The 25,463-nt window shown below is 36.4% G+C and overlaps 1 protein-coding gene across 8 annotated transcripts in view; it reads right to left on the bottom strand.

Moving 5' to 3' along the window:
- GCFC2 (GC-rich sequence DNA-binding factor 2) overlaps positions 1-24,011 on the bottom strand; it is a 45,531-nt gene extending 21,520 nt beyond the window's left edge. Inside the window, exons 1-9 of one of the 8 annotated variants that reach the window (XR_007130084.1) lie at positions 23,625-24,009; positions 20,111-20,236; positions 16,188-16,412; positions 14,921-15,018; positions 9,853-9,968; positions 3,768-3,954; positions 1,887-2,010; positions 857-938; positions 36-148 (exon numbers count right to left, since the gene is read on the bottom strand). Coding sequence is in view for 6 of the 8 variants with exons in the window: in XM_047745625.1 (XP_047601581.1) it covers positions 36-148; positions 857-938; positions 1,887-2,010; positions 3,768-3,954; positions 9,853-9,968; positions 14,921-15,018; positions 16,188-16,412; positions 20,111-20,236; positions 23,625-23,895 (1,342 nt within the window). In the remaining 2 variants the exon portion in view is untranslated. The other 7 variants (XM_047745625.1, XM_047745623.1, XM_047745624.1 and 4 more) reach the window with 7 other exon arrangements.
- Between the last annotated feature and the right edge of the window lie 1,452 nt (positions 24,012-25,463).

Genomic DNA, 25,463 nt, shown 5'->3' with positions numbered 1-25,463 from the left:
TCAAATTAAGACATATTAGAAACTTGGTAACTGACCTTGGGTTTTTTGGAAGTCATTCATGTCTGCTGAAGACAGTTCATCATCACTAGATGTCCCTTCCTGATGATCACAATTCCCAGAAAGTGCCCTTGCTTGTCTTCTTCGTGATCTATGTTTTGCAATAAACCAAAAACAAATTAAAAACAAACAGTTCCTGCTAAAAAGAAAAGCTTTAAAACAAAAAGAAATGCCCAGAATATACATCACACAATTTTATGCTAATATTTTTGGCATTTCAGCTTGATTAATCTGAATTGGAGGTTCTCCCTCTTTTTCTTATAGGACATTCCCACGAGCTACCCAGACTTTATTTATTTATTTTTTTTTAAAGATTTTATTTATTTATTTGTTAGAGAGAGAGAGGGAGAGAGAGCAAGCACAGGCAGACAGAATGGCAGGCAGAGGCAGAGGGAGAAGCAGGCTCCCTGATGAGCAAGGAGCCCGATGTGGGACTCGATCCCAGGACGCTGGGATCATGACCTGAGCCGAAGGCAGCTGCTTAACCAACTGAGCCACCCAGGCGTCCCGGGCTACCCAGACTTTAAAGAGGGAGTAACAATATAATAATGACTGGCTGTAGTTATGAGAAATTCCTGGACCAATATAGGTCATCTTACCTTTTCCTTTTGACTGACCTAAAACACCAGTGTGTCTTTAAACCCTGGGGGGTGAGGACCGTTTAACTCAATTTTGGTTTTATATCATTCTCACAAGCTAACGTTCAGTTATGGTTAATTATACCATATGGGTTAACTATATTTAAGTAGTGAAAAATAATTGCTCAATGATGCTTTAAGTCTTCAGGTTATATAGTTACCTTCGAGATTCAATCTCTTCTAAAATCCATTGAGTTTTTTCATCTACAGCCAAGCTTTCATTTGTTGATGTCTCAGTTCTGCCTGTTAATGAATAAAATTGATTTCATACTGTAAATTCTTAAAAGAAATATAGTGAGAAACTATTAAATGAAAGTTGTATCTTGGGTGTCTATACATACAGATATATATAAATACACTTAATATGTTTAAATTGTGTATTTCATCATACAATGAAATTTCAATGTTAACTCCCTATCACAATATTAATAGGCATTGAGCTTGCTAGCCTGATACCTTGGCTGGTGAATATAGTTCAGCACTTGAGAATACTGACGAAATTCTACCAAGTTTCTCTCTCTCACATTCTTTTTCAGTAGTTTTCACCAGTTTTTTTCTATCCCTAAATTGCTACAATTATTTGTATTACCAATACGTTATTCATATTATTTTCTACTTTAGAATGTAACATAATTTATAACCAACTACAGGTCATGTGTTTGAGAGTCACTTTGCTTTCATCAGCTATTTGGTTATGATCTCATCTCTTTCACTATTCCCTGGACAGCACTTTAATCCAAAGAAGCCATCTCTGAAACCAGCATGAGAACTAAAAGGTAGCATCCAAATCTTATTTGAGATCTCACAGATAATCACCGAAACCCACCAAAACATCTTTAACCTCCACAACTAATCTGTGGAAGGACCATGAAATCTTTAATAAGTTAGATTTCTGTAAGCCTACAGGCTTATAGGTTTACATCAACTCCTCTCAAAACAGTCATATCGGACCATATGTTTTATTTCAAATACTAAGTGATTAGAAGTTATAATTTTTGTCTTAGACTTAATTTAGGACATTTTGAAGCCCTGGCTCTAAATATTTTGAGGTTTTTAGGAAAGGGTAGGTGAAAGGTTAGTGGGAAGATACACAAAAAGCATATTTTTGTACAGGAATAAAAATATTTTATTCTTTAGCTGATAATTCAGCTTAATGAATAATAAGTTATATTGAACATGAAAAACACTAACGTGATAACTGCTGTAAATACGTTGATTCATGTTTTAATTCATCTTGCCTGCGTTTCATAAAGGTCATGGCTTGTTTTAAAAGGAGTGCATGCATGGATGATTCTATTTCTTGGATGATGACAATCTGAAATACACATATAAGTAACATTTTGTAGGTCATCAATAATGAATTATAAAAAGTAATACATAAGCGTGTGTTTATGCTCAATTCTTATATAAAGGAACATTTTCAATACTACCACATTTTAATTAAAAAAATATTGTGAGATACAGATGTGGCTGCCAATGCTTTTAATATTGGTAAAACCAGAAAATCAACTTACAGTACTGAAACAGCTATAAATATCATAAATAATGAAAGCAAATGGGCTAGAGTCAGGAACATGGTTAAGAATGGATAGATAAGAAATAGGATTCTTTATTTGAGATATGAGGAGCAGGAGAAAATGAGGAATATAGCTATTTTTCATCAGCTGAGGAGGAACACTGATGAAACTGATTAATTTGAAAAAATGGAGAATGGAGGAGACCTAACAAGACAGATAAAGAAGGTATTAAGCAGAAATAAGTGATTATTTAAAATCAGTGTTTCTTATATTTCTTGGGCAACAATTCCCCCCCCCAATCCAATGATGTTCCATAATAGCTCATAGCCATGGGTACATCAATGTGTAGGCCAAGAGATTTTAACAGTGTCATTCTTCAAGGATCAATGAAGAAAGTGGTATTGCAATAAATACTTCAAAAAGTAACTACTAAGGGACAGTAAAAAGTAAATTTGAAACAAAAGGAGAAAAAAATCCAATTGTTCGGTAACATTTTAAATGTAAATAAAAAGCAATGAAGAAAGTAGAAAGTATTTTTTAAAGTGATTCATCAACTTAAAAAGAAAAAAAGTCAACCCAAGACCCTAATTTAAGAACTTAGTATGTACAGAATAAAAACAGAAATTATAAAGGGAAAGAATGATTCACAGATCTGATTAATGCAAAAATTTCAAAACATCAGGATGTCAAAAAAAAAAAAAAAACCACTGCAAATGAAATCAAAAGACAAACTGTTTTCTACATCAAGTAGGATAAAACATCTAAAAATTCTAAGCAGTAAGAAATTTTCATCATACAAGGAAAAAAGAAAAAGAAAAAGAAAAATCCCCACTGCGAACCAAAAAGACAACAGGGCACAACAAATAATTTGCAAAAAGAAAAGACTACAAGTGTTAATAAAACAAAGGGTTGTTTCGGATCAAAATAAATAGGTAAGATGAAATTAGAGAGGAAGACAAAACACGAGAGACTCGACCATAGGAAACAAACTGAGAGCTGCTGCAGGGGCTTGGGGTTGGGGATGGTGTAACTGGGTGATGGACATTAAGGAAGACACGTGATGTAATGAGCACTGGGTATAAGACTGATGAATCACTGAACTCTTCCTCTGAAACTAATAACACACTATATGTTAATCAATTATATTTAAATTTTTAAAAAAGGAAAAGAATGAGAAAAAAATATGTAAAAACAACCATTTTTTAAGTGAAATAAGGTAGAAATAAAACTGGTACAATCCTTTTGGTGAACAACTAAACAATAAACCTTAAGGATATTTAGATACTGCCTTAATAATTCCCCTTCTAGAAATTTTTCTTAAACAGATGCAATTTTAACACAAAAATTTATATACAAAACTTTATAATACCAAAATAACTGCAAAAAACTTAACTGTCCAACATTAAGGGGATACTTAATGTTGCAGTATGTAAAAAATGTATAGGAAAACTTTAGAGGAAAGAATTTAATTGTAGGATTTACTTTTAAATAAAAAATCTCGTGGCGAGGGGATTTCTATATAAAAAAGGAAATACTGTATTTAAAACCACATTACCTTTTCATTAAGACAGTCAATTAAATTTTCCGCATAAATTTTCATGCTTTTATAGAATTTAAAATTTAAAGCTTGATTTGATGAATTCTCTAGGTTCTGGATGGTACTCTTTGAGCTCTCGACATCTTGTATATATTTTTCATATTCCCTCAGGTGTGAGCGGTGAGTATCTTGTAGCAATGTTAATCTAAGTAAACAAAATAAAGAAAAATGAAAACTAAAAACTGTTTTTCCAACTTTTATTTCTACTACAGTAAACAGCAGTCTAATGAAATTTTTTCAAAGCTACCTTACAGAGACCACCAAGGAAACTGACAATCATATAAACCTCGGTCTATTAGACTTTCTGTGCAAAGGAGAAGGGCACAATGAAAGAGGTCTCAAAGGAAAAGGTATGAAAGGACACTTACAGGTTTTTAGGTGCTCAAGCTAATCAGAGGTTAATTTTATGGTGAAAGCTGTTAAGTGTTGACTGATCAGAACTGGTGAGTTTCTAGAACAATCCAGAGTCTTTTATGTGAAACTCAGAAGTCCATCAGGAGTTACTGTAAGAACAATTTGTGGTCTTTCTTAGAACATTTGAATAAGCTGATATTAAAACCATTTGAGCATGTTATGATTTGGTATAATGTGTTTTGTGATTCAATGGTTTTATCTGCCATTAGAATTTCATGTTCTTTGAGGCATATTTCTTTTCTTTTTTCTTTAAGATCTTATTTATTTATTTGACAGAGAGATCACAAGTAGGCAGAGAGAAGGGGAAGCAGCTTCCCTGCTGAGCAGAGAGCCTGATGCAGGGCTTGATCCCAGGACCCTGAGATCATGACGTGAGCCAAAGGCAGAGGCTTAACCCACTGAGCCACCCAGGCATCCCTCTGAGGCATATTTCATTTCCTGTTTTTGATGTAGCCCCCCATACACTTTTCTATTGATAAGACAGCCTTTTTTCAAACTTGTGACTATCACATGTATCAACTGATGTAACGTGGAAAAAAAAAGTGTCAAATACAATTCAATGTTTGCTTATTTTTTAAAATTCAGTTATCTCCCCATGCACCTGACAGTAGAGGAGTAAGAAACACTCTTTCTTTAAAAGTATCTGGAATGTGGGCACCTCGGTGGGTCAGTTGGTTAAAAATACCTGGAATGTGTTTTCCACTAATATTCGACACTGTGAATACATTATAATTAGAGAATTAACTACAAATGAAATAACAAATTTGTAGTACATGGTCTTCAACTGAACTTTTTTTTCCCCCAAAATTCAACTCCTCCAGCTAACCTGCTGTATAATGAAGTCAGTAAGTACTTGCTTAGACCAAATGTCATCTATCCATTTCCCTGGAACAATGACTAATGCGTTTTTCTTTCAAAGTTTTTCTTTGCTTTATGTAAAGAATGGAGACAGTTAAGAAATAAGACAATAATGGACAGAAAACATTATGAATAAAATGCTTTGAGTGGAATATTATTGGCTATAACAACAAGCTCATAAATACATATTACATGAGAAAAGCAAGGTGTACAGGGTATACAGTGTGCTTCATTTTTGTATTAAAAAATGGGCAATATCTAAGTATATATGTGCTTGCATAGATTTACAGACTACTTCTGGAATGAAACATAGGAAACTGGGAGGATGCTTTCCTCTGGGGAAGGTGACTTCCGTTTCTCTGTGTATCTTTTTGTACTGTTTGATTTTGTCTTTAGTCTCTGGACCACGAAAACATATTTTCTTTTTAAAATAAAAAACCCAATTAATAATAAAATAAAATAGGGCAGCTCAGTTGGATTGGCATCTGACTCTTAATTTTGGCTCACAACATGATCTCAGGGTCATGGGATCAAACCCTGTGTCAGGTTCCACTCTCAGCAGACTCTGCTTGGGTTTCTTTCTTCCTCTCCCTCTGACCCTCCCCTTACTCTTGTACATTCTAATTAATAAAATCTTAAAAAAAATACACTAAAGTTAAAAATAAAACCTATCCAGATAAAGTGAAATGCTAATCTCTATCAGTGGTCTGCTACCTTTTTACTATTATATAATTCATGCAAGACAACGGTCTCCAACACAATTTCAAAAAAGCCAAAAAACAAAAACCTCCAAGTCCTGAGTTATATGTAATTTTTGATGCAATGAGTATAATTCTAGTTCTGTTCTTTCAATTAAGGAGGGACTATCAGAAGGACAGCAAATAATAGTAAGGTTATTACAAAAAGTCTTGAATCAAGGTAATCTTCATTTAATATCACCACTGAAAAACAGTGACCTAGAACACAGCTTGGCAAACTTTTCCTCTAAAGGTCAAGACAGTCAATATTTTAGGGTTTGGAGTTAGATCGTTGCTATTGCTACTACTCAACAGCAGCCAAAGACAATGCATAAAGGCGTAAGTATGGCTGTGTGCCAATAAAACTCTATTTACAAAAATAGGCAGTGAGCTGGTAGTTTGCTAACTCCCTATAATATAGATAGCCTAGTATCTAAAACTGGTACATCTATATATGTTTTTATTTATTTTACAATACAATGCTATAAAATGTCCTTTTCTACATCAAACCATTTAAATGAGCAACTATGACCAATATTTCTTAGGTGCAATATGATTATGGAATGAAACTACTTTAAAGCTGATTTATACAAAAGATACAGAGGAAGGAAATTTGGAATGTACTATCGTGTATTAGAAAAAAATTCCCAAGTATTAAAAAAAAAGCAATGAAAATGTTCTTTATGAACATCATCCTTCCATTGTGTTTGGAAAAGATACTTGGTGTGACTTCAATCTAACATTTGTTAAGACTTTTCTGTTACCTCACATTTGATCGCTCTTGAATAGTATTCCATGTGTACTTGAAAACAATGTACATTCTGCTGCAATTGGGTGGAATGTTCCATCTGTATGGTTAGGTCCATTTTGTTCAGGATCACTGTTTGCTCCTTGATTTTCTGTTTGGATGTTCTATCCATTATAGAAAAGTGGGAGACTGAAGTCTCGTTCTATTACCGTATTGCTATATTTCTCTCTTCAGCTGTTGGTATTTGCTTTATATAGGTGCTGTAATGTTAAGATGCATATTTATTTATAATTGTTTACTATTATAATTCCTGATAAATTGATCTCTTTATATACCACCATGTCATTCTGTCTCTTGTAATAGTTCTTAACTATGCCACTACTGCTCTTTAGTTTACTATTTGCATGGAATATATTTTTCAGTCCTTTCACTTTTAGTCTATAGGTATCCTTAAATCTAAATGAGTCTCTTGCAGACAGTACGTGTCTGGATCTTAATTTTTTTTTTTTTATCCATTTAGCTGCTCTATGTCTTTTGATTATACAGTTTAATCTTTTTATATTTAAAGTAATACTAATACAGAAGGACTTACTTATTGCCATTTTGTAAATTGTTTTCTGTCTTGTAGTTATTTTCTGCCTTTTCTTCTCTTGCTACCTTAGTGTTTTGTTGATTCTTTATAGGGACATGTCCTCAGTCTTTTCTCATTTTCTTTTGTGCATCTTCTATAGGTTCTCTCCGTGTGTGTACGTATGTGTGTACACACCAGGGGGATTACAAAAAATACCTTATAGTTCTAATCTATTTTAAACTGATAATAACTTCAATCACATATAAGAAACTGTACTTATTCCTTCTTATTTCCTCCATTTCTTTTTATTGATGTCACAAATTACATTTTAAAATTTTGTATTCACAGCATTACAGTTTTTGTATGTATTTATCTTTTAGATTCTATACCTGAACTAAAACTGATTTTCACATCACCCTTACAGTAGAACCTGAGTATCTATTTGTCTATATATTATGTTTACCAGACAGCTTTTTTTTTTTTTTAAGATTTTATTTATTTATTTGAGAGACAGATCACAAGCAGGCAGAGAGGCAGGCAGAGAGAGAGGGGGAAGCAGACTCCCTGCTGAGCAGAGACCTGGATGTGGGGCTCGATTCCAAGACCCTGGGATCATGACCTGAGCTGAAGGCAGAGGCTTCAACCCACTGAGCCACCTAGGTGTCCCTACCAGACAGCTTTATACTTTGTTCTGACATGGTTCCTATTACCAGCTGGCTTTCTCTCAATCTGAACTTTTGATAGTAATTTTTGTAAGGCAGGTTAATGGTAATGTACACCTTCAGCTTTTATCTGAAGTTTTTATTTCTCCTTCATTTTTGAAGGACAATTTTTATTGGTTACAATAATCTTGTGTGGGAGTTTCTTTTAGCACTTTGTATATATCATTCTACTCCTTCTGGCCTATGTTTCTGTTGAGAAATTTACTGATAATCTTATGGGGCTCCCTAGTATCTGATGAGGTGCTTCTGTCTTGTGGCTTTCAAATTTTCTCTTTCTGCCTTTTAGAAGTTTGATTATGTGTCTCAGTGTGAGCTTCTCTGGGTTCAACCTTCCTGTAATCTTTTAAGCTTGAAATTGGATGTCCAATTCCTTCCTCAGATTGGTAAGTTTTTAGCCATGATATCTTCAGATAAGCTCCCTGCCCCACTCTCTCTTCTTCTACTTGGACTTCCATAATGTATACGTTGTTCTGTTTGACAGATACTCTAAGTCCCTTAGGCTTTCTTCACTTTTCATCTTTTTTTTTTTTTTTTTTGGTTCCTCTAACTTGATAATTTTAAATGACCAGTCTTTGAGGTCACTGGTTCTTTCTTCTGCTTGATCAAATAGGTTGCTGATCTCCTCTAGTGAAGTTTTCAGCTCACTTATTATATTGCTTAGCTCCAGAATCTCTCATTCTTTTTTATAGTTTCTCTTTGTTGATATTTTCACTTTGTTTATATACACTTTCTGTAATTTTCTTCAGTTGTGTGTGCTCTCTAATAGCACTTTCAGCTTCTATCAGATTTTTCTGAACTGTTTGCCAAGTAACTGATAGATGTGTTTCTTTAAGGTTGGTTCTGGGGAATTATTTTGCTCCTTTGGTTTGGCCAGGTTTTCCTTGTTTCTGCCTCCTGTTTTTTTTTGTTGTCTTATGCATTTGGAAATGCACTTAAGGGAAATAGTTTCAGATGGGGAAGGGACATCACCAATCAGCCTGGCTAGAGACCTGGGGGGCAGGGTAAGGTATCCTCAAATCTTTTTGTGGGGGATGTATCTTCTTCGGGCCTCTATATGAAATTTCCCTATTAGAAGGGTTGTGGGTTCCTTTTATAAGGCATTCGTAGTCACTTGGTCCCTCTGGTGTTCATCTGTAGTATGGCAGGCTTTCTGGCTCTGCAACAACAGAGCTGTCTTTTGCTCTTTGTGGCTCCCGTCATCCAAGGTGTGACAGTTCCCCATTATAGCTGAGACAGAGGAGACAGAAACAGTCCCTCAGGCAGTCCCTCCAAAAGCCAAAATGTTGGAGGTTTGTTCCACTCCTCTTTTTTCCTCTCAATGGAGAAGCTGTGAATTGGGCTTTTTCTCTCTCACAAGCAGTACAGGCTTGTAAGAGTGGTTGATGCGGCTAAAATGAAATGGCTTTGGTGATGGACATTAAGGAGGGCAGGTGATGTAATGAGCACTGGGTATTATATAAAACTGATGAATCACTGACTTGTACCTCTGAAGCTAGTAGTACATTATATGTTAATTAATTGAATTTAAATTAAAAAAAAAAAAGAAATGGATTCTCCCCCATTTCAATGTGGCTATTCTTGGCTTTGAGCTAAATGGTTTCTGAATTCTCAAAAAGGCTTTTTAGACTGTATAGTAAGTTGGTATCTCTAACGGGAAATGAGGTCTGGCATCTTCCTGATATCACTCCCAACTTACTACTTTTAAGAATTAAAGGCCATTTAACAACGCTGATAAAGGGTTATAAAATAGTAAGAAAAAAAGCAGAATTTGATATTTATTGATTTTAACTATGTAGCAGGTATCTATTATAAAGACTAAAAAGACACATACAGAAAAGAAAATCAGTTGTGCTAGTGTGATAACACAGGTGATGCTATTTTTTTCCTACAAATCTGTTTAATATCAATATTTGTACTTAATTAGGAAGAACATAGTGTTTTTTTCCCACTATTAAACGTCTAGGACAAATGTATTTTAAAATCAATTACTTACCTAGTATTTAATTGCTTTTTTATAATTTCTAAATTTACTGGTGGTAATGAAATCGAAGTATCAAACTTCTTTACTGTTTGAGGTTCACTGCTGTAGGAAAGATCTAGATCTCGTCCCTAAAAATATGAAAATTTGTATCGTTTTAAAAGACTCATTAATCTTATAAACATTAATAGCATGAAAACAGACTGGGTATTCCAGTGTCTCACCAGCTCAAAATTCCATGCCTTTGACGGTTTTTATAGTTATAATGAAATGTTTTTACAATTCTCACTTTTAAGATACAGAATTTTAGGGGTGCCTGGGTGGCTTAGTCGGTTAAGTATCCAACTCTTGATTTTGGCACAGGTCACAAGATTGAGCCCTCTGTCGGGCTCAGGGCAGTGTTTGCTTAAGATTCTCTCCCTCTGCACCACCCTATCACCGCCCCCTCGCCCCGTCCCCCACTTCCCACTCACACTTTTTCAAATATAAAAAAAGGTAAAAAAAATAATTAAATAAAATGCCACTTTTGAATTAAAGAGGCAAATTACAAAATCTTATTTTTCACAAAAGCTTGCTTCTCATTTTTTTTTTTTAAGATTTTATTTATTTATTTGACAGAGATCACAAGCAAGAAGAGAAGCAGGTGGGGGTTGGGGGGGGGGAGGAGAAGAAGGCTCCCCGCTGAGCAGGGAGCCTGATGCGGGTTGATCCCAGGACCCTGGGATCATGACCTGAGCTGAAGGCAGAGGCTTTAACCCACTGAGCCACCCAGGTGCCCTGCTTCTCAGTGTTTTTAAAGGTAGTTTTGTTTATGATCTAATGTACTCCCAGAAAATTATGTTTTCCATGATAGAAGTATCCACTTAACTGCTCTAGTCCGAGAAAAGTAAATGGAAGTCTTCTGGAGGATTTCCGGGTAAAGCTTTTAGTTCTGTTTAAGCTATTACTGTTATTTGGGTTTTCTATTATTAGTTGAGGACCATGTTCTAGTTAGTACATCTCATAACATTTCATATTACTGTCCTCTGGTTAATCATTACTTATCACCACCATACACAGAACGTTGAAAAGAGTTCTGAAGAATGTGTTTTAGACAAGGATATGCAAAGAAGTAGACCAGATAATTAGCCAAACCACTGACTTAACTACCTTATGTTTTCCAAAAGGCATCATCATTTTTCATGTTAATTTTTAACCAAACCTCCAATCCAGCTCCTATCACTCCTGCAAATCCTCAAACTAGTCAGACTATTTCACATCTTATGTCTTCATATCCTGATATATTGTCTCAAATCCCTTACATTAGAAGCATCTTTCAAAGACCCATCTAAATATGATTGACTTCTGCAGCAGCTCTTCCAAGTCTCCCTATTCACTTGTGAAACTGACCACTCACTGGTTCCTATGTGCCATCTCAGGACCGTGTGCAGGTTCTGTCAGACAACCTCTAAGATTTCACCACAATTATTTTGTTTAGCTGTTTCTCCCCTATAAAGACTGTACATTCTAGTGTCTATCATTATTAAGCGGCGCAGCAGCTGAACGGCAACCCCAAAAAGATAAGTCCATGTCCTAATCTCCCAAACTTGTGAATTTTACCTTACATGGCAAAAGATGTGATTAAGGATTTGGAGAGAAGAAGCTTATCCGAGATTATCCAGATGAGTCCTAAATGCAATACACATATCCTGTAAGAGAGGGAGAGGGAGTTCTGGGGTGCAAAGAAGGAGGTGATGTGAAGATGGAGCAGACCAAGAGAGGTAGCTACATGTCAACAGCTGCCACAAGCTAGAACAGTCAAGGAACAGATTATCCTCTAGAGTACAGCCCTACTAATACCTGGATTTCGGACTTCTGATCTCCCGAAATATGAGAAAATAAATTTGTTGTTTTAAGCCACAACACTTGTGGTTATCTGTTACAGCAATCACAGGAAACTAACACAGTAGCATGTGGTAGAGATTCAATAAAGGAACCAGTGAATATACCCACAGTTAATAATAAAAAATGCAAATCAAATAGCTTGAGATTCCATTTTTTAAGTGCAACTAATCTTGCACCTAAGTTGGCAAGACTGTTATGAAACATTCTCATAATATCAGTGGCGTTACAGACTCATCTAAATTTTCTTTAGAAAGCAATAGGGAAAAATGTAGTAAATGCCATAAAAATGTTCATGTCCTTTATTCGTAATACTACTCTTGGCCATTATCCTAAGATAATACTATTATCCTATTATCCTAAGATAACACACATCTGAACAAAACAAAGAAAAGAAAGGAAAAAAAGGAAAGCAAATATTTACCAATTCTTATTATTTCTTTTAAAGTTTTATTTAAGTAATCTCTACACCAAACGTGTGGCTCAAACTCAACAACCCTGAGATCAAGAGTTGGATGCTCCATTCACTGAGCCACCAGGTGACCCTTCTATTTCTTAATAATAGAAAAAAAGATTCAGACAGTTAATCTAAAATGTTTGTCAAAAGGAAGAATGGCTAAAAAATTATGATTCACTGACTCTAGTAAATACTATGCAATTTAAAAAATTAGTTACTATGATAACTATGTATAGAAATAGGGGAAAATATTTATAACATGTCAAGCAAAAAACCCAGAAGTTGAAATTGTATGCATACTGTTGTTCCCAAACTACATGCAAGGCATCCCTGTGAACTCAAAGGGGTGCTGTGAAATATTTTAAATATGCATTTTAAATATAAATATTTTAAATATTTTAGGGGAATACATATTCATCATTTGTTGGACTACTAGTTTTTCCTAGTTCACAGGTAGTGCTACAGTTCTCTGATAAAGTCTTATTAATGAAGGCAGGTTCTTGGTGGCTATAATAAAAAGGAAATAGTGATTGAAAATCAATTTGGAAAGGAGGTGAGAATGACAATGAAAGTCTGATTCCAAGGCTTGAAATGTCATGCAGCCCAATAGGTGCTGCCCATTAGTAAGTAATTATGATTATTTAAAAATGAAATTAACAGATTTTTTTCTTCACTTTATTTATGTTTTTTTCCGAAAGCCTACTAAGTTATTAGGACACAAATGTTATTGAATTCTTTGACTGTAACTACTTCATAAATGGAATTGTTTGCTACTTCTTTGGGCCTGGGGGAACCAGGATAAAGTTACTGACAATGAGGGTTCTGTGAGTGGGAAGTCTGGGACCTTCTAATATATACTATGATTGCAATTAAATACTTAAAAAGGAATTATGCAAACTTGAGCAGTCGGAGTAAGAACTATGACAAGTTTTTTCTCAAAGCATTTTTTTCATGCTGTTTAGCTATACTGATTTTACTAAAAAGAGGAGGGGAGACCTACAGCTCTTATTTTTACATCATAAAAATAGCCCTCTAAACCATTTCTCTGGTCAGAGATTTCTAAATGTTGTTACAACCAAACGTTTACCTTTACTTAGTTTTTTAGTTTTAATAACATGGAGATTTTAACAATACTTCCTTACCTAAAAGAGCAAACAATCTTTCAAAACATTCTCATTAAACAGATTAAAAAATAAAACCTTATATTTGAATATTAAATAATCTGTAAGTGCTTTGATTTAAATTGTAATTTTGAGGGGCACCTGGGTGGCTCAGTGGGTTAAAGCCTCTGCCTTCAGCTCAGGTCATGATCCCAGGGTCCTGGGATCCAGCCCCACATTGGGCTCTGCTCAGCGGGAAGCCTGCTTCCTCCCTTCCTCTCTGCCTGTGATCTCTGTCAAATAAATAAATAAAATCTTAAAAAAAAAAAAGGTGATTTTGAGCCTATAGCCACCTACTCATGCAGGTAACATTATCCTCCCATTTTAGTGATAAGAGAACAGATTTAGAAAATGAAATAATTTGGGGTGCCCAGGTGCACAGTCATATGAATGCCCGACTATTGGTTACATCTCGGGTAGTGATCTCAGGGTTGGGAGATCAAGCCCCATGCCAGGCTCCATGATCAGCATGGAGTCTGCTTGAGATTCTCTCCCTCTCCATTTCCAACTACCAGAGTCTCTCTGCTCAGGCATGTGTGTGCTCTAAAATAAGTAAATCTTTAAAACAAAAACAAAAACGGATTAACTAATTTGTTCAAAGTTGCAAATATTTATTGAGCACTCATAATATTAGGTACAGAGGAATAAAACACTGAATAGTTAATAATTCTTGACCTCACGGAGCATATATTTTTAGTGGTACAGTAAGAACCCAATTCTAGGACTTTTGACCTCAAGAATAGTATTTTTAAATTAGTTTTGTTTTAAATCTATTTATTTGTTTAAACTTTACATTTACGTACCTACCATGTCACAGTTACTATAAAATTAAAGATAAAATATGGTCCCCTCAAATGGCCTATAAAATGTGGAAGGTGGGGGCGCCTGGGTGGCTCAGTGGGTTAAGCCGCTGCCTTCGGCTCAGGTCATGATCTCAGGGTCCTGGGATCGAGCCCCGCATCGGGCTCTCTGCTCAGCAAGGAGCCTGCTTCCTCCTCTCTCTCTGCCTGCCTCTCTGCCTGCTTGTGATCTCTGTCAAATAAATAAACAAAAATCTTAAAAAAAAAAATGTGGAAGGTGTTTATGATCTATTAGAAAAAGAACATAATATAAAAGGTATAGTAAGTTGAAGAGCGGCCTCACAGAAGATATGTCTATGTCCCAACCCCCAGAACCTGTGAATATGGCCTTATTTGGAAAAAGGGTCTTTGTAAAGGTTTTAATTAAGTGAAATATTGCAAGATGAGAAATCTTGTATTATCCAGCTGGGCCCTAAGTGCATTGAGAAGTTTTCTTACAAAATGAGAGTAGAGGCACAGAGAAGACCATATAAAGAAGGAGACAGAGAGAGGGGTTATACAGTTGCAAAGCAAGGAACATCTGGGGTGACCAGATTTGGAAGGCAAGAAAAGATTCTCCCCTAGGCTTTCAAAGGGAGCACAGCCCTACTAATACCTTGCTTTTGGACTTCTAGCTTCCACAACTAGGAGAGAATATATGTTTCTTGTTTTAAGCCATCAGGTTTGTGATTAATTTGTTATAGCAGCCACAGAAAATGAACACAATTGGTATAAAAAATTATTACCTCTGTGATTTTAACGGCTTTCCTCATTTGCTGCTGTTCCCAAATATCTTGATTTTCATCTTCCTGACTTTCTTCACTTGTTTCTTCATTTCTGGGTGCTAGGAAAAAAATTCAAAAAAATTCAAGTCCATATTTTTCCATTCTAATAGCATCAGGTAACCTTTTTGGGAGGCTTATAATGTGCTGGCTTAGTACCTTTATATGTGTTAACTTATTCTTCACAATAATTCTAGGAAGAAAGCACTATTATCACTCTTTTTTTTAATACTGAGGGAACTCCTATCAGGAGGTTAAATAACTTGTCTGAGGAATGTGCTGAAGCTGAGTCTTGAATCCTGGAATCAGTACTCATCACCAAACCATCCCACTGAAAGCACTACAGTTTCACATATGGGAAAAAAAAAAAAAAAATTGGAAAAAAGAAACATTTACTATTCCTTATCAGAGATTATAAATTCTACTTCAGAATCTGAATACTGAAAAATAATTTCTGGGTTATAAGGAAACCAAAAGTCTCATTCTGAAAAATCCCTATTTGAAATAACAAAAGTTTTGGTAAAACATACTGTTTATAAATGTGAAATGTGAAAAAAGTCCTTTGAGACCTAAGGATTATCAGTAGAGGAAATATTTTATTAGAGCAGGGAAGATTTTAATAAATGACAGTAAAATCCTTTTAGATGCTTCCATGTTAAAAAAATCTTTATAAAGGTGACAATGAAAGTTTTCAATATCAAAAATAAGACACTGTACAATTTTTCTTAATCTGCCAAAAAAGATCAAGTGGAGGTCAGATAACAGTAAACGTTATTACACATTATTTGATAATAATATTTTAATAGACATGTCTTTCAGAGACTATTTTGTCACTGACCAAACTGGTATTAAATAAAAACCAACTTCTAGAGTAAATGAAACAAGATGGGATTGGGAGGGAGACAAACCATAAGTGACTTAATCTCACAAACAAACTGAGGGTGATGGGGGGAGGGGGTTGAGGGGGGTGGGGTAATGGACATTGAGGAGGGTATGTGCTATGGTGAGTGCTGTGAAGTGTGTAAACCTGGCGATTCACAGACCTGTACTCCTGGGGATAAAAATATATTATAGGTTTATAAAAAATAAAATTAAATAAAAAAAAACCAACAACTTCTAACACTTTAAAAGTAAACACTACATTATGTTTTTATGGAGATTTTAACATAATATTATATTCAAGTGAAAAATCCCTTAATGTTAATACACTGTAAATAAATTAAGTATATACTTGTTTCTTCAGCCATTCTTTGTTTAAGGGTTTGAGACTTTGGAGTAAATGCTATTCTCTTCTCATGGTCATCAGGCTCACTCTCAGGATCGTCACCACTGTTTTTCTTCATCCCAGGGATGGCAGAGGTATGTTTTACATCCAAAGAAATATAGTCATTTTGGGCCCTGGCCAATTCACGTTTTCTGCGGGCTGCCTGAATAAAAGCTGCATCAGGGATATTTACTGAAAGGAACAAAGAGGAAGACAATGAAAAACAAACAGTAACAGAAATACATATTTCTCATATTTAAATAGAAAAAAAGGCAGTATTTAATTTTTTTCATATTCTGATACGAATGTAACTGCACAGCTCAAAAACTACATCAATAATGAAAGAAAATTACTTTTGTAGAGATTAAAATAGAAAATTAGAAAATGAATCTAATCTAGAATTATCAGAAAATGTACTCATATCACTTCAATTTATCTCTCAGCTCCCTTATGCATCAGATGTTGCTGGCTTTTTGTTGAGGACTATTTCTATTTCTAGAAGCTCTGAGATTGTGAGGGTTGGGATGTGGAGAGAGTTGCGGATGGCTTAGTCAGTGAGAACTGTAGAGGTTAGGATGAAGGGGGACAGGCTAGTCTGACTCAAGAAGAGGGAGAGAATGACCCTCCCCTTAGGGCATCCAGGTATAGAGAGAGTGAGAAAGTGACTAAAACCAGCATACAGCTAAGTCAGTCTCCAAGGTCCTGTGGTGATTTCCACATGAATAAATGTAAGAAGTTAAAAAGTGTAAAGAAAAAAATCAGGTTCATTTACCAGGTGAAAACTATTTAAGTGACATCTTTTAATACATCCTTGTTTTAGTTTTTCTTTATAGTGTATAAACCATATTAATGTGTACTCTTCTAATTCAAAACAATTTTCTTATACATGATCTAAGCTGAAATTTATCTTTACTTTCTGGAAAAAAATAGTTTCTTAAGCAAAATACTTGGTAAACAAAATGGTAAAGGAAATTTTCACTATTTGAAGCACTTCAAAATGATAATTAGGGATGTTAAGCTACCAAGGCCCAAGTAAAATGTTCTAAACTTTACCATAAACTGTTCCAAATTCTTTGAGAAATAAAAAGATGTCTTATGCCTGGAGATGTTGACATTGGTGCTAAGGCTAACAAGCCCTTGAATTATGAAACAGTAACAGGTGATCACTAAAAACCAACGTATGTTCATTAAGAACAAGGAATATCAGGAGTGTCTAGTGGCTCGACAGGCTAAACGTCCAACTCTTGGTTTTGGCTCAGGTCGTAATCTCAAGGTTGTGAGATCAAGCCTGCACTGGGTTCTGTGCTCAGTGCAGAGTCTGCTTAAGATTCTCTCATTTTCCCTCTCCCTGTCCCCTCTCGTGTGCGTTGTCTCTCGAATAAGTAAAACCTTAAAAAAAAAAAAAAAAAAAAAAGAACAAGGAGTATCAAATCAAGTGACTTAGTTTTTATGGACCTAGTACAAATTTATAGATTAGTACAGGGAAATGATGCAGGTGAGATGTTTCTTCATCCTTCCAAAGAATTTAACAGTTGCACATTTTCCTTGTGGATAACGTTAAAATGTGTGGGGAAAATCACATAGCGCCCTGGATTCTTAACTAGTTGAATTATTTCTCCAAAAAAATATGCTGATTATGAAGCACTGTAGGGATCTGTTATGGGCTCTGTGGTTTGTCTTGCCTGGTTTAATGATCTTAATGTGACGTGAACAAAGCTAAAAAGACACATCTTTAAAGCTGGGAGGGACAGCTAAATATAACCTAAAGCAGAATTAAGACTCAAAACCTTCACAACAGGTTCCACTAGCATTTCTTGACGCCTCTTGCACACCAGAGTCACCTGGAAAGCTTGGTAATCCACTGGTACCAAAGCTCCCCGTCCCAGAGATTCGGACGGTTGATCTGAGGTGGAGCTGAGCAGCACTATGTTTTTATAGCCTTCTAGGAACTTTTAATGTAAAATCAGGAGGAAGATACATGGAGGTTCAAATACTCAACTGTATGAATACAAAAGCAGAAATTCTGGAAGTGTAAGGGATTCATCTGCAAATGACTTGATGGGGTTTAATAAATCACAGGCAATGGACTCACTAGTAAAATACCAGTGCTACAAAAAGCTAATTCTCTCTCAAGCTACAATAAAGAAAAAAAAGTTCAAGAGAAGAGTTATTATCTGTCCTATCTATACCCAACATTACCTTGTAGCAGATGCTGGCCAAACATGGAATGAATGAATTAAATTAGCATACTGCTTTATAATAAAAACATGCAGATTTGTAAGTTAAATAATTTTCATATACATCATCTCATCTAAGCAGTACAGGTTACTATCATGCCCCACGTGTAACATGCACTATCTACAACATCTCAAGGCAGATATTCCACTACTGGATCATTCTAATAGTTGCACTGTTTGAACAAAAAATAAATGCACTCCTTGATCCACAAACCAATCCCCAAACCTCTCACATTCCTTCATCTTTTCTTCTCCAGAAGAAAGAAAAACAGGACAAATTTTCAACTTTCACTACTTCTGAAATGAGCTCTGGGAAGGGACAATTCTTTACTGTGCTGAACTGTCCTGTACTCTGAGAAATTTATCATCTCTTATCTCCAGGCACTACATGCCAGCAACACCTCAGTCACAACAATAATTAAAAATAATTAAAATAATTAAAAACTATCCCACACATTGCCAAACACTGTCTTCTCTCCTTTGGCATGTAAAGCTGCCAACACTTTACAACTACTGGCTTATACTGTCTAATTCATCTTCTAAAGCAGCACTGTACAATACAGTGACCACTAGCCATATGTGACCATTTAAATTTAGCCAAATTCCAAATCCAGTTCCTTAGCTGCACTAGCCACATTTCAAGAGCTCTTCTTTATATGAAAATATAAAATTTTTATATCACTGCAGAAAGTTCTATTGGACAGCACCATATCTAGAGTCTAGACAAGGCATCATGCATCTACCAGGCTTCGATTCTTAATTTTGTTTTCATCACTAAGGACTTCTGTACCTTGTGAACTTGTATAAGAAAAAAATTATAAGAGCTACTAGTTCTTATTTAATAAATTAATAAAGCACTTTCACTATTTTATGAGTCTATTTTTTTTTTTTTAAGATTTTATTTGAAAGAGAGATATTATGGGAAGTGGGGAAGGTTGGAGGGAGCAGCAGACTCTCTGCTGAGCAGGGAGCCTGATGTGGGACTTGATCCCAGAACCCCTGGATCATGACCTGAGCTGCAGGCAGACTACTGAGCCACCCAGGTGGCCTATTACAAGTCTCTAAACATGTATTTTTAACAATTATATTTCAAGTTAATTTGTTTCTTTTAGAACACTACATATTTTTCTAAAAATGGTCATGTCATTTGTTTGCAAAAAATTTTCAGTAGTTCTCCTAAACTCTATATTATCTGACTCCAATTTGTCTGTTTTTGTTGTTCTTCCTTCTTAAACTTCAACTAAATATTTGATCCCAATAAGTATTTTTAGTTCTCTGCATATGCTATGTTAACTCCCCTAGAGTTTAACATTTGCTATATCCTATACCCAAAACATCCTCAGTAACAAATTCTTACCATTCTTCAAATACTGGCATGAATCGCCCAGTACAGTACAGCACAGTGCTTGAGAACAGGTTCTGGACCAGACTACCTGAGTCTGAATCCTAGCTTTGGGTCTTAAAAAGTGTCTGACCTAGCACATGTCATATAATGAAAAAAAAAAGCAGTTAATTTTGACACTTTGACAATCATTGGTAATGATTTACTTGCTCCATACTTCACTATAGCTGTGTTACCAATAATTAAGAATCACTGGCATAGAAAATACCGATATTAGAAATAAAGCTAATCAAATTACAAAATTTACCAACCTACTGATGAAAATTCTTCTTCCAGAGAGCTAGAGCTGTTGGATGATGAACTCTGATCATCCTTATTTTCTAAGGAATGAGCTGTTTCATCCTCTTCATCTGTTGAAAGATCAACTATTCTGGATTCTAATAGGACATTTTTTGAATAAAACAAGAAAGAGTCAAGACAGTGGAATTAGTAACTGAAATTCTACACAACACATAGCATTATACATGTATAGTGTTTTAATTTCTCTCCATGTATTTTAAGTATCTTTCTCCATTTCCCTTCTTTCTGAAACATGTGGATGATCTAATAAATGTACAGATTGACCCTATTTATACAATCTACTTGCCTAATATTCTCTTAAAAGATGCAACGAGAAAAGGGAAGGGAATAGCAGAGAAAAAGGCATCAAAACGTGAAGGAAAATTTAAAACAAAGAAGAAAAATAGTGGTAGTGAATAAGTTCAAAAAGAAAAAAAACTGATGTACACTTAATAACTCTAGGCACACTTTAATCTGTTTAACAAGGTCTATTTCACACAATTACAGAATTTCACAATTCTATAAAGTAAATGCTATTGTTGATGAGGACATTAGGGATTAGAGAGGCTAAATAACATGCCCAGGGTCGCAAAGTTATCAAGTGGAGAAGCAGGGCTTTCAATTTAATTTCATTCAACTCTGAAATTTATGTTATATTTCAACGGCTAGTGGCAATAGTACTGTAATGAGCACTGTGGTCTCCATTAAATCATGGATCTCTTTGTTTCCACTACTTGATTTGGGAAGGATGGTCTATCCATACTCTATTAAGCAAAGATAACATTAGGTCATAACGCCCATAAGGGTATTGTGAGAATTGAACAAACAAAATGTGAAAGAATTCATGGTATTACTGACAAGAAAGGACTGGTTAGTTTTTAATTATTTTCTATTTTTTAAGAACGACTTTAAAACTTAAGTTTACATAAATAGTACTTTTCATCTTAAAAATGTACCTTAATTAACATACCTATATAGAATTTAAAAAATCTGAAGATCAAAACTTAGAATACAAAGTAATATAACTACAGATTACATCTTTCTTTGCTACTATTTATGACAACTCCTACCTGTTCTCAAAGTGGATTAACATCAGAGCAGTGGTTCTCAAAATCATGGTCCACCAAGCCCTGGAAATCCCTAGACCCTTTCAGAGAGTGTGTGAGTTCAAAACTACTTTCATCACATATTATCATGTTATTTGCCCTTTTTACTCTGTTGCTATTTACATAATGCAGTAAAAGCAGTGACGGGTATAACTGGTTTATTAGTATGAATCGAGGCCGTGACAGCAATCTGTACTGGCAGCCATTGTATTCCTCACCATGCAATGCCAGGAAAAACAAAACAAAACAAAACAAAAACAAAAAACAGTTGTATTTACCATCCTCAATGAAGCAATACAAAGTTATTAACTTTATTAAATTTTGACCTTGGAGTACACATCTTTTAAATATTCTGTGGGACAAAATGGAAGTGTGTATACAGCACTTCTGGGGCATACTGAAACACAACGGTTACCTCACTGAAAAGCATTTGTACGATCAGCTGCAAGTTGAACTAGCCACTGCCTTCAAGGAGCAACACTGTTTTACTTAAGAGAGCGACTGACAAACTCCAGTTATTCCTACATGTATAAGTAACAAATTTCCTAAAAAATGAGCAAAGGCATGCCTATCACTTCAAGAATTAGAGATTTCAAGTGAAAACTAGAGTTTTGGAAAAGTTACATCCTATACTGTGAAGTTAGTATCTTTCCATCACTAAACCACTGATCATTATCAGAAGTAACACAGTAACATTAACAAAATTTTGTTGGGATATTATGTAACAAAATGTACCAACATTTGCAAACTCAGTGAACCAATACTTTCCAATAGTCAATGCATGATGTTACCAATCATGCATGAATAAAAGATTCCATTAAAAGTGCAAAACAGACCAATGGATTTTAATGTAATGGAGTATAAAAAACCTGACAGATATGGTTTCAGCTGCCATTGCAAACTACCTTTAAGAAGCAAGCTACTATTTGTTGATCCTTTTTTGTCATATCAAAGCAGAACACCCTCAATGATCTAAAAAGGCTATTAGGTATTCCCATTACACCATATACCTGGGTTTTTTTTTCATATTCCAAATGAAACAATGCATCACAAAAGACTGAATGTGGAAGCAGCTTTGAAAAGTTGGCTGTCTTCCATGAAATCAGACATTTAAGATTTGCAAATTGAAAATAATGTCACTCTATTTTCTGGAAAAGTTGTTTTGTTTTCTTCCTACAAAATGTTATTTATCCTTACATGTAATTGTTTAATTTAGGGAAAAAATGAATAAAAATTTATCTTAATTTCTAACATGGTAAATATCAATAAATATAATACACAGAAACAAAAGCTGTTTGGGATACCTTTATAAAGGGGATACTAAGACCAAAAAATTTCGAGAACCACTGTTTTAGAATGTAAGCAAAAAGGGGGCACCTGGGGTGGCTCAGTCAGTTAAGCAGCTGCCTTAGGCTCAGGTCATGATCTCAGGGTCCTGGGAGAGTTCCCATGGGGCTCCCTGCTGGTGTGGGGGCTCCTTCTCCCTCTGCCTTCCCTCTCCCCAACTTGTGCTATTAAAATCTTGGGGAAAAAAAAAAAAAAGGCTGGGTGGGGGCAACTCCTGGACTCTGTTCTCCCTATTAAAGTTTGAACAGGTGACTTTCAGAGTAGGAAAATACAAAAAGCTTTAGACAAACAGAAGGTAATAATTAAGAAAACACCAAAATCACTTGTACTAAAAATAGTGGAAGATAATTTTTTTAACCTCAATACTACACCGAAAACTGCATTTTTCTTAAGCTCCAATTCAAACTAAAACACAATTTATGTAAACAACTTTATGCTGCTTAAATTCTGTATTTAAAAACGAAGGGGGTACTTCAATACTATTACATTGTACTTAACGCCATTATTGGTACAGTCTACAGGGTCGTCAACACATTATGCTACTTTGGGACATACAGCGTTATTCTAATCTCCGTTCTTGCAAATAACTGATGAAAAACAAAACAAATGAAAACGTCCTAAGTGTCTGTCACCTAGATTCGTCTAATGTACTGTTCTGATTGTTTGGGGATGTTTCCAAAAGTACATGAAACTTTCCCCTACCTGAAAGTATTAGGGATTTTTTTTTTTAAACCTCTGGGACAACTTAGGTTCTTCACAACAGCAAGTACTGCACTAGAGCTACAACTGGTCGGAGTTCTCCTGATGATGCAAACACAGTCGAGCCACACATCGTACAGGATTCTTTCTGGTCTCCCATTCGAACCTCCCACCCTGAACATGGGCTTGCGAGCAGCGGGCGAGTGCTCGAAGGCGGGCTGTCTTGCTCATGGTCGCGGTCAGCAGCGGGACACAGGAACCTCCGGGGAACCGCGGGGGCCTCTCCCCACCCTCCTACCTCGCGTCACCTCCGGCTCCCCACACCCTGTCTCACCTGGGACGCTCAAGCCGCCTTCAGTGCGCGTAGCCGCTCCCGCCGAGCGTCGGGAACTTGCCCACACCCGGCCCCGGCCCCGACCCCGGCCCCGAACACGCCGGGCCGTCGCCTCTACGCGTCCCCCTCCAGAGGGCGGACCTTCCTCCGTAAGGCCCGGGGCCGTCTGCTCTTCCGGGGCCCCGGGTTCAGAAGACTGCTCTTCCGCGCTGTCGCTGTCACTAGAGTGGGCCCGGCGCTGCCGGAAGGTCCTCTTCGGCCTATGAGCCATGGCCGAAGTCCGGGCGCTACGCGCACACTCTCTCCCAGCGCACGCCTGCTCGGTCTATGGCGTCCACGCCGGCGCGCGCTCCCGCTTGTACCATAAGGCGGCGGTATGCTTTCCGCGCGCCGTCCGCGCCCCCTTCGCCCTGCGCATGCGTGCTCTGTCCTTTTCGATCTGATCTATGGAGCTGGGTTTCAGGAGCGGGACCTGGAGATGCAAAGCGTTCTCTTTCCGAGGCCAGGTGGTGCTGGTGGCGGCGACTCGTTGTGGAAAGAGTCCGGCAGGCTGCTGGAGCTGAGTGCGGCGGAGAGAGCAAAATTTTCTCCAACCAAGAATTAAAACAAACAAAAAATCAGAAGAGGGTGTGTGTTTGGAGAGATTGCTTCTGAAAGCTAAACAGTAAAATCTACACATAAATGACAGATGCACAAGTAAGCAAAAATCAAATGATTGCTCTCAGGCAAGTTTTCAACAGAGCCTGGTTAAATACCTTGGCTCAGGGGCACCTGGGTGGCTCAGCCGTTAAGCAGCTGCCTTTGGCTCAGGTCATAATCCCAGTATCCTGTAGGTGGGAAGCCTGCTTCTCCCTCTCCCACTCCCCCTGCTTGTGTTCCCTCTCTGTTGCGTCTCTCTCTGTCAAATAAATAAATAAAATCTTAAAAAAGAAAAGAAAAACATTTATAAAAAAATGCTTTGGCCCAGCAGGAAAAAATGTGTATCCGAGAAAAGGGGGGTTTGTTTAGAAAGTCGAGCGGTGGTAAAGGACTACAAAAACCTTGGGAAACTTGGACTGGATCCGTTAAGCACTGTTGAGAGAGAGGAAGCCTTCACCATGGACTCAGTTCTTGGTCTTCTTGGTAAAGCCCATTCTTACTTGGATGCCTCTGACTATATCCATCTGAAGCAAATAACCGTTCAGTTCATTTAAATTCTCTTGCTGAGTTTGGCCCCATGCTCCACAAAGTTTCAGTTCGTGCTTTAAAGTTCAGGGAGACTTTCCAAGAGGTTCATAGAAAGGATTATTTTAAGAGATCAGTTTCCAGATGCTCACCTCCCTCTGTACGTAGCTGCCTGAGAACCCCTTCATTCATGCAGCGCTCTGCCAATGTAGTTTTCTCTCCCCTTCTTACAAAGAAGAAACATAATTCTCTGTTCTTCCTGAATGTACTACAGTACATACACCCGTGTGTAAAAACTCCTGCACCATCTAAAATTTTATTGTCAGGATGAGAATAAATACCTCTAAACTCAACAGTTCTGCTGGAAATCAGACAGTTTTCAATGTCTTGCTTTCCGTAAAAATGGGAGGACCAACTCCAGCTTTCAGTTGGCCACTCAAAATAATTTTTGAGTATGAATCACTGATTTTTGCCTAGAGTTCGGAGTTTTAAGAATTGAACTAAGAATAGGGGTAAATATATCCCTTCTTATGTGGAAAGTTTCCTCAGTGCCTATATAATATAAAAGTATAATAATGCGATTAACAATGACACTATACTATTTTAGCAACAAGTAATAGTGGTCTGTGGGTGCATGAACTAATGTGTGTGGGAAGACTGTCATAATGAGATGCA

This window comes from Lutra lutra, chromosome 9 (assembly GCF_902655055.1).
Source record: "Lutra lutra chromosome 9, mLutLut1.2, whole genome shotgun sequence".
NCBI lineage: Eukaryota > Metazoa > Chordata > Mammalia > Carnivora > Mustelidae > Lutra > Lutra lutra.
Note: the sequence above shows the minus strand (reverse complement) of the source record. Positions and strands in the feature narration are given on the sequence as shown.